At 46.1% G+C, this 13,474-nt stretch overlaps 1 protein-coding gene across 2 annotated transcripts in view; it reads left to right on the top strand.

Moving 5' to 3' along the window:
- IFT81 (intraflagellar transport 81) overlaps positions 1-13,474 on the top strand; it is a 234,244-nt gene that overhangs the window by 99,563 nt on the left and 121,207 nt on the right. For both annotated transcript variants that reach the window (XM_040346783.1, XM_040346792.1), the window contains one exon: positions 4,139-4,285. In XM_040346783.1, the coding sequence (XP_040202717.1) occupies positions 4,139-4,285 (147 nt within the window). The remainder of the gene's footprint in view (positions 1-4,138; positions 4,286-13,474) is intronic.

Raw genomic sequence — 13,474 nt, 5'->3', positions numbered from 1 at the left:
AAAAGTCTATGGGAGAAATCAAAAGTGCTCATTTTAAAGGTTAATATGCAAGTTATTGTCTTAAAAAGTGTTTGGGGACCTGGGTCCTACCCCCAGGGGACATGTATCAATGAAAAAAAAAGTGATTTTAATAATGCTTAAAGGAGTTGTAAAGGAAAACATTTTTTTTGCTGAAATTACTGTTTACATATAGAGACATAATAGTTAACTGATTCCTTTTAAAAATGATTAAAAATAGATAATCAATCCATATAATGTACCTACAGTTTCAGTTTCGTTTTTGCATGCTGTTTCATGCTTCTGTGATGAACAGAGTCAAAGGGCCAATACAGGGCAGTGATGGTTTGGAAAACGAAACTGATTGTTGTTCAGAGGTTTTAAACACACAGTAATCACACCTCCTTGATTAGTGACCACAGAGAGAAAGCTCCCATGACTTTTTTCATCAGGAAACAGACTGTTAAGAACAGAGAAGGATTAAAGCAACATCAGAGCAAAAACGAACAATGAGGACATGAAACCAGGACTGCAGTAAGGTAAAGGAAGCTATTTAGCTAAAAAAAAAATTCCTTTAGTGACCCTTTAAAGTGAAACAATAAAAGTGAAATATTGGTTTAAATTTCGTACCTGGGGGGTGTCTATAGTATGCCTGTAAAGTGGCGCATTTTTCCCATGTTTAGAACAGTCCCTGCACAAAATGACATTTCTAAAGGAAAAAAGTAATTTTAAACTACTTGCGGCTATAATGAATTGTCGTGTCCCGGCAATACAGATAAAAGTCATTGGAAATTTTTTTAAAAAAGACATGGGTCCCTCCCCCCAAATTCCATACCAGGCCCTTATCTAACCACGCAACCTTGCAGGCGTCCCCCCTCCTGAACCGTACCAGGCCACATGCCCTCAACATAGGGAGGATGTCCCCATGTTGATGGGGACAAGGGCCTCATCCCCACAACCCTTGCCCGGTGGTTGTGGGGGTCTGCAGGCTGGGGGCTTAATGGAATCTGGAAGCCCCCTTCAACAAAGGGGACCCCCCAGATCCCGCCCCCCCTATGTGAATTGGTAACCCCTACCATTCCACAAAAAAAGTGTCAAAAATTGTAAAAAACACAAAGTCCTTTATTAACCACTTAAGCCCCGGACCAATATGCAGCCTAAAGACCCAAGGTGTTTTTACAGTTCGGGACTGCGTCGCTTTAACAGACAATTGCGCGGTCGTGCGACGTGGCTCCCAAACAAAATTGGCGTCCTTTTTTCCCCACAAATAGAGCTTTCTTTTGGTGGTATTTGATCACATCTGCGGTTTTTAGTTTTTGCGCTATAAACAAAAATAGAGCGACAATTTTGAAAAAAATGCAATATTTTTTACTTTTTGCTGTAATAAATATCCCCCAAAAACATATATAAAAACATTTTTTTTCCTCAGTTTAGGCCGATACGTATTCTTCTACCTATTTTTAGTAAAGTAAATCGCAATAAGCGTTTATCGATTGGTTTGCGCAAAATTTATAGTGTTTACAAAATAGGGGATAGTTTTATTGCATTTTTATAAATTTTTTTTTTTTTTACTACTAATGGCGGCGATCAGCAATTTTTTTCGTGACTGCGACATTATGGCGGACACTTCGGACAATTTTGACACATTTTTGGGACCATTGTCATTTTCACAGCAAAAAATGCATTTAAATTGCATTCTTTATTGTGAAAATGACAGTTGCAGTTTGGGAGTTAACCACAGGTGGCGCTGTAGGAGTTAGGGTGCACCTAGTATGTGTTTACAACTGTTTGGGGGTGTGGCTGTAGGAATGACGTCATTGATCGTGTCTTCCCTATAAAGGGAATGACGCGATCGATGCGCCGCCATAGTGAAGGACGGGGAAGCCGTGTTTACACACGGCTCTCCCCGTTCTTCAGCTCCGGGGAGCGATCGCGACGGAGCGGCTATAAACAAATAGCCGCGCCGTGGTCCCGGATCGCTCCCCGAGCGGACCCGACCTCCGCATGTAGCGGGGGGGGTCCCGATCGGACCCCCCACCCGCTAATAGGCGAGGACGTACGTGTACGCCCATGTGCCTGTACGTGCCATATTGTGGACGTATATGTACATGCGGGGGTCGGGAACTGGTTAAAAAAGGAAAGAAAAAATTTCCTGCGATGTAATCCATTCTCGACCCGGGATAGAGAAAAACACGCCACCATGATCCGATTCCGCCTCCATGGGAGGAGCCCGCCGAATGACGCTACACCCACCGTGACAGCTCTTAAATATTTGAGGGCGGGGCCACCCGCGACATGCGCGGGTGATCCCACCCCCTTTGACGTAACAGGGGTTTCCTGTTGCGTCAGAGGGGGCGGGGTCACCCGCACACGCCATGGGTGGCCCCGCCCTCAGCTGTTTAAGAACTGTCACGGCAGGAGTAGCGTCATTCGGCGGGCGCCTCCCATGGAGGTGGAATCGGATCGCGGCGGCATATTTTTCCATATTCTGGGTCGAGAATGGATTACTTCGCTGGAATTGTTTTTTCTTTTTTAATAAAGGACTTTTCCCAAGCTGTGTCTGTGTTTTTTACAATTTTTGACCCTTTTTTTGTGAAATGGTACCCCGTTACCAATTCACATAGGGGGGGCTGGGATCTGAGGGTCCCCTTTGTTGAAGGGGGCTTCCAGATTCCAATATGCCCCCCGCCTGCAGACCCCCACAACCACCGGGCAAGGGTTGTGGGGATAAGGCCCTTGTCCCCATCAACAGGGCAGGTGGCCTGATACAGTTCAGGAGGGAGGCACTCTCTCGTCCCCCCCCCCTTTTCCTGCGGCCTGCCATGTTGCGTGCTCGGATAAGGGTCTGATATGGATTTTTGGGGGGACCCCACGCCATTTTTTTTTGTATTTTAGCCCTGGGTTCCCCTTAAAATCCATACCAGACCTGAAGGGTTTGGTATGGATTTTGAGGGACACCCCTACACCATTAAAAAAAAAAAATTGGCGCCGGGTTCCTCTTAATATCCATACCAGACCTGAAGGGCCTGGTATGTAATTTAGGGGTTCCCCCATGCAGTTTTTTTTTTATTTGGTTCAGGGTTCCCCTTATTATTCATACCAGACCCAAAGGGCCTGGTAATGGACCGGGGGTAAACCCATGCCATTTTTTTCAATTACTTTTATCTGTATTGCCGGTACCCGACAATTCATGAATAGCCGCGAGTAGTTTTAAATTACTTTTTTCCTTTAGAAATGTCATTTGCAGGGACTGTTCTAAACATAGGAAAAATGCGCCACTTTACAGGCATGCTATAGACACCCCCCAGGTACAAAATTTAAAGGAATATTTCACTTTGATTGTTTCACTTTAAGAATTATTAAAACTACCGTACTGCTCCTGGAAAAAACGTCAGTTTTCAAAACTTTTTTTTTTTAATTGATACATGTCCCCTGGGGCAGGACCCAGGTCCCCAAACACTTGTTATGACAATAACTTGCATATTAACCTTTAAAATTAGCACTTTTGATTTTTCACGTTCGTGTGCCAAAGACTTTAACGGTGTTCGCGTGTTCAAACATAGTCAGAAAGGTTGAAAAGCTACCAGTTCATCCAGTTCAACCTGTGGTGTGTGTTTATGTTAATAATACAAGTTTTATGTGAGGTGCGATGCATGCAGTGGAGAGAAGCTGAACGCTGTGCATCTAACCCGGGGGATAACCCTAGGGGGACATGAAACGCTTGTTGACCTTATTATTTATTTAGAGGTCAAACCTGGAGGTGAGTATTTAATTTTTTTGTGTGGTGGAAGCACTACCAATGGAATTTATGTTTATTATTTGCACATTTTATGATATTTGTGATTAATATAGCATAGGTTGTGCTACACCTATTTTGTATACTTGTTTGATGTTGGGGGTGTAGTGAAATCAATCTAATGGTGTATAAGCTTGCAACCCACTCATATGGTTTGTAAACATTTTTATTTTTTCCGACTGCGCTGATTGCTATTTTACGTTATCGAACTATTTAAATATAATAAAAGGTTTTGTGTTTTCTTACTTTGACTACAAAAAGACAGAGTTCTTGGAATTAGGAATGTGTGTGTGTTTATAACACAAATATACTGTATTTATATGTACACAAATTCTGATTTCACAGGCAGCCATAATTTCACGCAAGAAAGAAACCAAAGCTGAAGAATTACAGGATGCTAAGGAAGAAATTGCCAATTTAGAAAGAGAAATAGCACAGAAATCTAGTCAGGTCCGAGATTCTGATGGCTCTGAAATGCTAAGAGGAGATGAGGTAAGAGTTAAGTTATAAAAATGGACCAGTCTCTTGGGCCTAAAAATAATGATTTATGTATTTGTTTCATGGTTTAGAATCCATGTCTTGTTTTGAGTTTTATATACAAAACTCATATATTTTCCCTTTTTGGTCTGTTAAAAATATACAATTGAAAGTGTTTTGGTTTGTGGTGCTCAGATGCAGTGTAGTTCCACATTAACCACTTCCTTCACTGCGGCCGTACGACTTTGTACGGCCGCAGTATGGATTCCAATTGCCGGGAGGCAATCTATATACGGCCTCCGGTCTCCAGCCACTGGGGGGCGTGCGAGCCCGCCGCATCACTGAAATGCTGATGCGCATGCCTGGCAGCCGCGATGTCCGCCAATCACTGGCGATCGGCAGTTACACAGACAAGGACGTGGATCTGTGTGTGTAAACACACAGATCCACGTCCTGTCAGGGAGAGAGGAGACCGATGCTGTGTCCCTTGTACATAGGGACACAGATCGGTCACCTCCCCCAGTCAGTCCCCTCCCCCGACAGTTGGAACATTCACTAGGCTACACATTTAACCCCTTCCTCGCCCCCTAGTGTTAACCTTTTCCCTGCCAGTCACATTTATACAGTAATCAATGCATATTTATAGCACTGAAACTTTCTTTTCCGTACATCACGGGACACAGAGCGGCATATTCATTACTATGTGGGTTATATGGAGTACCTTCAGGTGATGGACACTGGCAATCTCAAACAGGAAGTCCCCTCCCTATATAACCCCCTCCCATAGGAGGAGTCCCTCAGTTTTTTCGCCAGTGTCTTAGGTGTTGGTCACAAGAAGTTTGCCTCCAGGTCCTTGAGACTAGGCAGACTATACCGGATCTGTCCAAAGTGCCTCAGAGCCAAAGTGGACAGTACCCGGGCCCCAAGTCGTGGGGTTTCGCCTATAATGCCTCTTTTTAAGGGGCTGGATCCTGGGCCCAGAACTTTGAGCTTTCTAAAGTCCAAAAGGTACTGTTGCCAGGATGCTGTATAGGTCCAGGGCAGTGGTGTTCCAGCAGGACCCGGGTCCCTGAAGGTCTAGTACAGAACCCACGGAGATGGGGGAAGATTGGGCCTCTTGCTTTCTGCAATACCCTGCAGCGTGGAGCAGGTAAGAGGGGGGCCTGCGGAACTTGGTTCGTCGGCAGGTCTCTCAGGGGGAAGTCTAGTTGGGTTAGCCTGGGATGCTCTGCATTGGCAAACTTTACCACTATGTCTGCTAGACAGGATGGTCACCTCCCATTACTAGCATACTCCCCCACCCCCACGGACTGTGTTGGCCGCCGGCGTGCTGCTCCTCTCCTTCATGCTTCCCTCTGGGACGCGCGCGCGCGCGCGCGTGCGCGCGCATGATGTAGATGCGCGCGGAGGGGGCGGGGAGCGTCGTGACGTCGGCAGGGTGAGAGGGGCGTTCCCCCCTCGCTGTTATCTTGAGCAGCTCTGTCCTCCGGTCAGTGTAGGATTCGTCTGCTGACTGGAGGAGCTCAGAGCGGGACACAGAGCGGAGCAGGGTGACACCTAGTGGCGGTAAAAGAGACCTGTTTAGGTCTGGAGCTAAGCTCCTCACTGACTAAAGGGAGAAGATAGGAGATGTTCCCCTGATTTTCTCTATTAAGCCAAAGGTTTTTTGACAGCAGTCTGGCATTCACACAGTACCTTTTAAAGTGCAAAAATTTTAATATTTGAAAAAAAAAAAAAAAAAAAAAAAAAAAAAAAAAAAAAAAAAATAAAAAAAAAAAAAAAAAAAAAAAAAAAGTTTTTCTTTCAGGGAAAGGTCTGCACTACCTTCCCATTGGCTTATAAGGTTTTCTACCTTAAGCTACCTATATTTTTTTGTTCTCCTTGCTACAACAGTCAGTTGTTAGTAGCGGAGTCCCTCGGTATTGTATCATGGGCCCTAAAGGTGCTAAAAATGCAAAGAAACAGAAGGGTTCCCCCTCTAGCTCGGAGGATCTTAATCAAGTTCTGTCCTCTCCTAAAAAGCTAGAAGATGCCGCCTTTGAGGAGCCATTAGGTGTGGTGGGTGCTGTGGCTGGCCCCATTCTGCCCGACCCAGTGTTTGTCACGCAGGATATGTTATCTGTCTCCCTGCAGGGGTTAGAACAGAGGCTGACTACTTTTCTTACTAATTCTCTGGCAGCCAAAAAGCGGACTAGATCTCCGTCCCCTAAGTTGGTGTCCTCTGATGCTGAGATTCTCTCCCCAGAGGATTTAGAATCCCAGGAGGACCAAACGGAGCAGGGCCTAGAAGGTTCAGACATTGAGGAGTCCACTATTGAGGAACCCTTTTCGGTCTCTCAAGCTGAGAATCTGTGGGTACAGTCTTTAACAGACATGGTCCGCTCGGCTTTTAAGCTGCCCTCGCCAGGGCCTCAGATTCCTGCCGTGTCTTCTTTGGGCTCCTTAAAGGCACCATTAAGTAACGCAGTATTTCCGGTTCACCCATTGTTGGAAGACCTGATCTTTCAAGATTGGGCCCGGCCCGATAAAATTTTTGTTCCTCCTAAAAGGTTTTCTGTTTTGTACCCTATGGAGGAAAAATTTTCAAAGAAATGGGTGCTTCCCGCTGTGGATGCAGCGGTTTCCTGCGTAAACAAATCTTTAACTTGCCCAGTAGAAAACATACAGATGTTCAAGGATCCGGTTGATAAGCGGTTGGAAACCCTTTTGAAGGCATCCTTTTCTACTGCAGGGGCAGTGGTGCAACCGGCCGTGGCTGCAATTGGCGTTTGTCAGGCGTTAAAAGACCAGACTAAGCAGATGCTAAAAGAGCTCCCGGCTCAGCAGGCACAGGATCTGGCCGACCTTCCCAGGGCTCTATGTTTCGCGGTGGATGCCATAAAGGACTCCATCCAACAAGCTTCCCGTCTGTCGCTATTTTTGGTGCATATGCGAAGGCTCCTGTGGCTAAAGAATTGGTCGGCAGAGACTCCGTGTAAAAAACTGTTGGCGGGTTTTCCCTTCCACGGAGGGAGGCTCTTTGGGGAAGATCTGGATAAGTACATACAGACGATATCTAGTGGCAAGAGTACTCTTTTACCAGTCAAAAGGAGATTTAGGGGTCCAGCATTTAAGCGGCAGCAATCCCCAGCCCCAGGGCCCTCAGGCAGTATCGACGGCCTCCCGCACGGTCAAACTTTGGTAATAAGTCGCAAGGGCAGGCCGCGGGTGGCAAGCGACCATGGGTCCGCAAGCCAGTTAAACCTGCTCCAAAGTCAGCGTTATGAAGGGGCGCCCCCACTCAATCGGGTGGGGGGCAGGCTTCGATTCTTTGCAAGAGTTTGGGAAGCCAAGATCCCCGACAAATGGGTTCTTTCCCTGGTGGCGACTGGTTACAAAATAGAATTTCGGGAGTTTCCCCCTCCGCATTTTCAGGAATCAAGAATTCCAAGCGAGCCGGAAAAGAGGGCTGCCTTGCTAACAGCCTTGGATCGTCTTCTAAACCAAGGGGTAATCGTAGAGGTACCAGTTCAGGAGCACAAGCTAGGCTTTTACTCCAATCTGTTCATTGTGCCAAAGCCCAGCGGCGATGTAAGGCCCATCCTGGATCTAAAGATTCTAAACTCTTACCTGAGGATTCGGTCCTTTCGGATGGAATCCATACGGTCTGCTGCCGCAGCCTTGCAGCGAAACGATTTCTTGGCCTCAATAGACATAAGAGACGCGTATCTTCATGTTCCAATTTTTCAGGGTCATCAAAAATTCCTACGCTTTGCTATCGCAGGGCGCCACTATCAATTTGTGGCTCTTCCTTTCGGGTTGGCTACTGCCCCCCGTGTGTTTACGAAGGTCCTGGCCCCCATCTTGGCCAATCTAAGGACCCAGGGAATCTTGATCCTGGCCTATTTGGACGACCTCCTGATCATAGATCACTCTGCTCCGGGCCTGTGTCGAGCGGTAGCCCTTTCAGTTCAGTACCTCGAGGTATTCGGTTGGGTTTTAAACCAAGAAAAGTCGGCTTTACAACCCACAAAACGATTGGAATACCTCGGCATGCTGCTAGACACGGAGCAGCAAAGAGTGTTTCTTCCTTTAGAGAAGTTCAAAGGGATCAAAGAATTGATCCAGTTGGTGTTAAGCAAAAGGCAGCCAACTATACGATTGTGCATGAAATTACTGGGAAAAATGGTGGCCACCTTCGAGGCAGTACCATACGCTCAGGCACACACTCGAATCCTGCAGGCAACCATCCTGTCTGCATGGAACAAAGATCCGCAACGCCTGGATCTTCCATTGATCCTTCCATCAAGGGTCCGGCAAAGCCTCTACTGGTGGCTAAAGCCTCAGAACCTCCTAAAGGGGAAGTCATTCAGTCCCATCATCTGGAAACTGGTAACCACAGATGCCAGCCTGAAGGGCTGGGGAGCAGTCCTGGATGGGCAAGTCCAGCAGGGAGTTTGGACAGAGTCGGAAAGAGGGCTGCCAATCAATGTCCTGGAGATCAGGGCGGCCCGTTTAGCCTTAAAGGCCTGGACGTCCAAACTTCTAGGGTTTCCAGTGAGAGTGCAGTCCGACAATGCCACAGCAGTGGCATATATAAATCACCAAGGGGGCACGAAGAGTCGAGCCGCCCAAAGGGAAGTGAGCTTAATTTTCCTATGGGCAGAGTCGCATGTACCATGCATCTCGGCAATCTTTATCCCAGGGGTGGACAATTTACAGGCGGACTTCTTAAGTCGCCAGCAGCTAGTTTCAGGGGAGTGGTCCCTCCATCCCCAAGTCTTTCAGGAGATCTGCCAGAAGTGGGGATCTCCGGATGTGGACATCATGGCATCAAGGTTCAACAGGAAACTGAGCAAGTTCATGTCCCGATCAAGGGACCCTCTGGCCTGTGGAACCGATGCGTTGGTTTGCCCTTGGCATCCGTTCAATCTGCTGTACGCCTTCCCCCCGTTACAGATGCTGCCCCGCCTGCTGCGCAGGATCAGGGTGGAGTACAAACCAGTCATTCTGATAGCCCCCGCATGGCCCCGGAGGTCGTGGTACTCACTGATCGTGAGAATGTCAGTGGGCGAACCATGGACCCTTCCACTTCGGCCAGACCTACTCTCTCAAGGCCCGATACTCCACCCTGCCTTACGGCATCTAAATTTGACGGCCTGGCGGCTGAATCCCTGATCCTCCGGGGTAGGGGCCTATCTAGCCAAGTTATTTCTACTCTGATTAAGGCTAGAAAACCAGTCTCCAGAGTAATTTATTACAGGGTCTGGAGGGCCTACGTAAGCTGGTGTGAGTCCCAGAGATGGCTTCCACGCAAATACACCATTGACAGGGTATTGCGTTTCCTCCAGATAGGAGTAGATAAAGGTTTGGCCTTAAGTACTATTAAAGGACAGATTTCTGCCTTATCTGTATGGTTTCAGAGGCCGTTAGCCACGCACTCTTTGGTTAAAACCTTTTTACAGGGGGTCTTACGCATTAATCCCCCCATCAAGTCTCCGGTTTGTCCGTGGGATTTGAACCTTGTGTTGTCAGCACTGCAAAAACAGCCATTTGAGCCTCTGGCAGAGGTTCCGTTAGTTTTACTGACTCGGAAGTTGGTATTTTTGGTCGCTATGGCTTCCGCTAGAAGAGTTTCAGAGCTGGCAGCCTTGTCTTGTAGAGAACCTTACCTCATTCTACATAAAGATAGGGTGGTTCTCCGTCCACATCCGTCTTTTCTGCCCAAGGTGGTGTCCAGTTTTCACTTGAACCAGGATTTGGTCCTACCATCCTTTTTTCCAAAACCCTCTTCTAGAAAGGAAGGGTTACTGCACACCTTGGATGTTGTCAGAGCCATGAAGGCCTATCTCAAAGCTACAGAAGAGGTTCGAGAAACAGATACATTGTTCATTCTGCCGGAAGGGCCTAAGAGAGGTCAGGCAGCAGCTAAGGCTACCATCTCTAGATGGATTAAGCAAGTAATCGGTCAGGCCTATGGCTTGAAAGGGTTGCCCCCTCCTTTATCAGTTAAGGCCCATTCTACTAGGGCCATGAGCGCCTCCTGGGCAGCACACCACCAGATCTCTATGGCTCAGGTTTGCAAGGCGGCAACCTGGTCGTCGGTCCACACGTTCACAAAATTCTACCAGTTGGACGTGAGACGAAGGGCCGATGCAGCCTTTGGACAGGCAGTGCTGCAGGCTGCGATTTGAGATCCTCTAGACTCGGGGCACCCTTGATTGATTAATGAATTAATTAAATTAATCAGAATAATTATTTTTTGTTGGATTTAATTTGGATTTTTTATGATTTAAAGAATACTTTCTGAATTAAATCTCCTGGCTGAGATGTCTCCCTCCCCTCATTGGAAGCATTGCTTTCGGACATCCCACATAGTAATGAATATGCCGCTCTGTGTCCCGTGATGTACGGAAAAGAAAAGGGGATTTTTAATACAGCTTACCTGTAAAATCCTTTTCTTGGAGTACATCACGGGACACAGAGCTCCCACCCCTCTTATGGGGAACATTTTGGGTGGCATACTGCTTGCTACAAAACTGAGGGACTCCTCCTATGGGAGGGGGTTATATAGGGAGGGGACTTCCTGTTTGAGATTGCCAGTGTCCATCACCTGAAGGTACTCCATATAACCCACATAGTAATGAATATGCCGCTCTGTGTCCCGTGATGTACTCCAAGAAAAGGATTTTACAGGTAAGCTGTATTAAAAATCCCCTTATAGCACTGAAACCTCAAGGGAAAACTAAATAAAGCAGTACAGAAAATAACAAACACTTCAAGTGGAGGTTCACCCGAAAAACATTTTTTAACATTAGATTGACGCTAATTGTCGGAAGCACAATCGGGTGTTTTTTTTTTTAAATCAAAGCAGTACTTACCGTGGCTTCCGGGTATGATCTCCGGGACTGGGCGTTCCTATTTGATTGACAGCCTTCCGACGGTCACATACAGCGCGTCACGAGTTGCCGAACATCGGTGCGGCTCTATACGGCGCCTGCGCACCGACGTTCGGCTACTTTCGGGAACTCGTGACGCCATGTATGCGACCGTCAGAAGGCTGTCAATCAAATAGGAACGCCCAGTCCCGCAGCCCATACCCGGAAGCCGCGGAGAACATCTATCTCTAAAACGGTAAGTACTGCATTGATTTAAAAAAAAACACCCGATTGTGCTTCCGACAAGTAAGGGTCGTTACTTGTTTCTAATCGTGCTTGTTTTTCTTTTTTCTATTAGTTTTGTAAGTTTACTGTATATATTGAGCACATGTAGGGCATGTCCCTTCTTATAAATCACACTGCTATATTTCCGCCCCCACCTTTTTGTTTCCACTAACTTCTAGTAAGATAAAAATACAATTTTTCTTGACATCAGAACAAGCACCCTGAGCAACCACTGCATATCATTGTAAATACATAATGCCCTCCTTGAACTATGGTGGCAGCCACATCATATTTGGGCTGCTTTTTCTGCAGCAAGCCTTGGATGGCTTTTGAGGCAACAGGATAAAATAAATGCAGGAAAATACAGGGAAACCTGTCCCCAGGCCCGGAACACAGGGGACCAGGAGTGTTTTTTTTGTTTTTTTTTAATAGTTGCACAGCAGGGATTGGCACATTGGTGCACATAATTTGGGAGTCCTAGTCCTCTTTATGCTCCGGGCCCACAATGCTGAGTTGGCAGAGCCGGGGCGGGCCAGGTACAGGAGGGCTGGTCAAAATTTAAGAGTATATATTAATTTCCAGGAGGCAGAGTCAAGAATTGCTGCTCCTCTCTTCTGCAATAAAAAGCCTGCAATGTTTAGTCTTGCGTTAAAGTGTAGCTACTAACTTTTAATAATCAGACACTCGCCTGTCCTACGGTCCAGCGATGCGGGCGCACAAAGCCCCTCTCCTCCATGTCGCCGGCATTGTTACTGTGGGTGCCCGGCTGTGGCTACACTCCGCCACTGACCAGGACATCATATTTTACACAAGAGGAGGAGGGAGGGGACGACTCTGCAGCCACAGCGCAAAGGGAACATCATTCCTGCTGTAGAAAAAGTACAGGAACAATGTTTCCATTCGTTCCTGCAGTACTCAAGCCCTGACTTAGGGGTTAAAAACCTTCTGCCTTTACAGAAGTTTGAGCACAGATGCTCCAGATTCTGTCAACTCCTGTTTAGTAAGGTTCACCACTGTCTTTTCATGTTTTATTACAGTAGGGAAATAGTTTTTTGTTTATACCGCAATTCATAAAACCTAAAACGGAGAAGATATCTTGTGTTGCTGTTACAGCGAATCACATTCCAGCTGTAATTTTCCCAAACGGGTTATGGACAGACTGTAGATGGGCAGACTATGGGTGATGCTTGGTTAAACACAATTTCCTTTTTCAATGAGAGAAAGGAAGATTCAGATCAGTTATACAGATATTTTCCAAAAGTGTGTATGATTGATTAGGGAATCCCTGCAGAACTAGATTTTCTGTGAGTGTCATATCAGACCCATTTAATTGGCACAGCATATATAGCCAAACACACAACAAGCAGTTGATTGGTTGTATGACCAAATGCCTCTTTTTTTATTTATTTCATAAGTTGATTTATTTCTGTAATGGATGCAGTTGCAGTTCTGCAGATTACAAACTAAGCATTAGCTAGCAACTGATTGTACTCTTAAAAACAAGTTACTATTATTGCTCAAGTTAGGCTTACCATTATGCATAATGTATGTTCAATAGCTGCTGTTTTTTGACTGGTATTCGCATTTATTAAAAAATGTCATGATATAGCATTAGTAGATGCTGTAAAGCTAACAGCAGTGAGGATAATAGTTAAAGGTAAACTTGAAGATTTATGACTTTCAAAACCTCACAGCTTTTTTTAATACTAGTTCTAAGGAGGATCAGCCTTGTGTCAAAGATGGGCTTAAGGCTCTGTTCACACTAGTGCACAACAGTTGCAAAGTTGCACAATATTGGGCGTGAATTTTATGCAACTTTGCAACAACTTTACACTCTCTGATACTCAAGTCGCAAGAAAGTCACATCATAGTAGTGTAGAACTCTTTTCAAAGTAACTGCAACTTTAAGTTGCATAGATTGGCATGGGTGCCATTGAAATCAATGGGCTGCGACTTGTCATGGGACTTTGGGGGTTATTTACGAAAGGTAAATCTACTTTGCACTACAAGTGCAAATTGCACTTGGAAGTGCAGTCGCAGTAGATCCGAGAGGGACTTACAA

Source organism: Rana temporaria, chromosome 1 (assembly GCF_905171775.1).
Source record: "Rana temporaria chromosome 1, aRanTem1.1, whole genome shotgun sequence".
Taxonomy (NCBI): Eukaryota; Metazoa; Chordata; class Amphibia; order Anura; family Ranidae; genus Rana; species Rana temporaria.
This window is presented reverse-complemented; position numbering and strand designations above follow the sequence as displayed.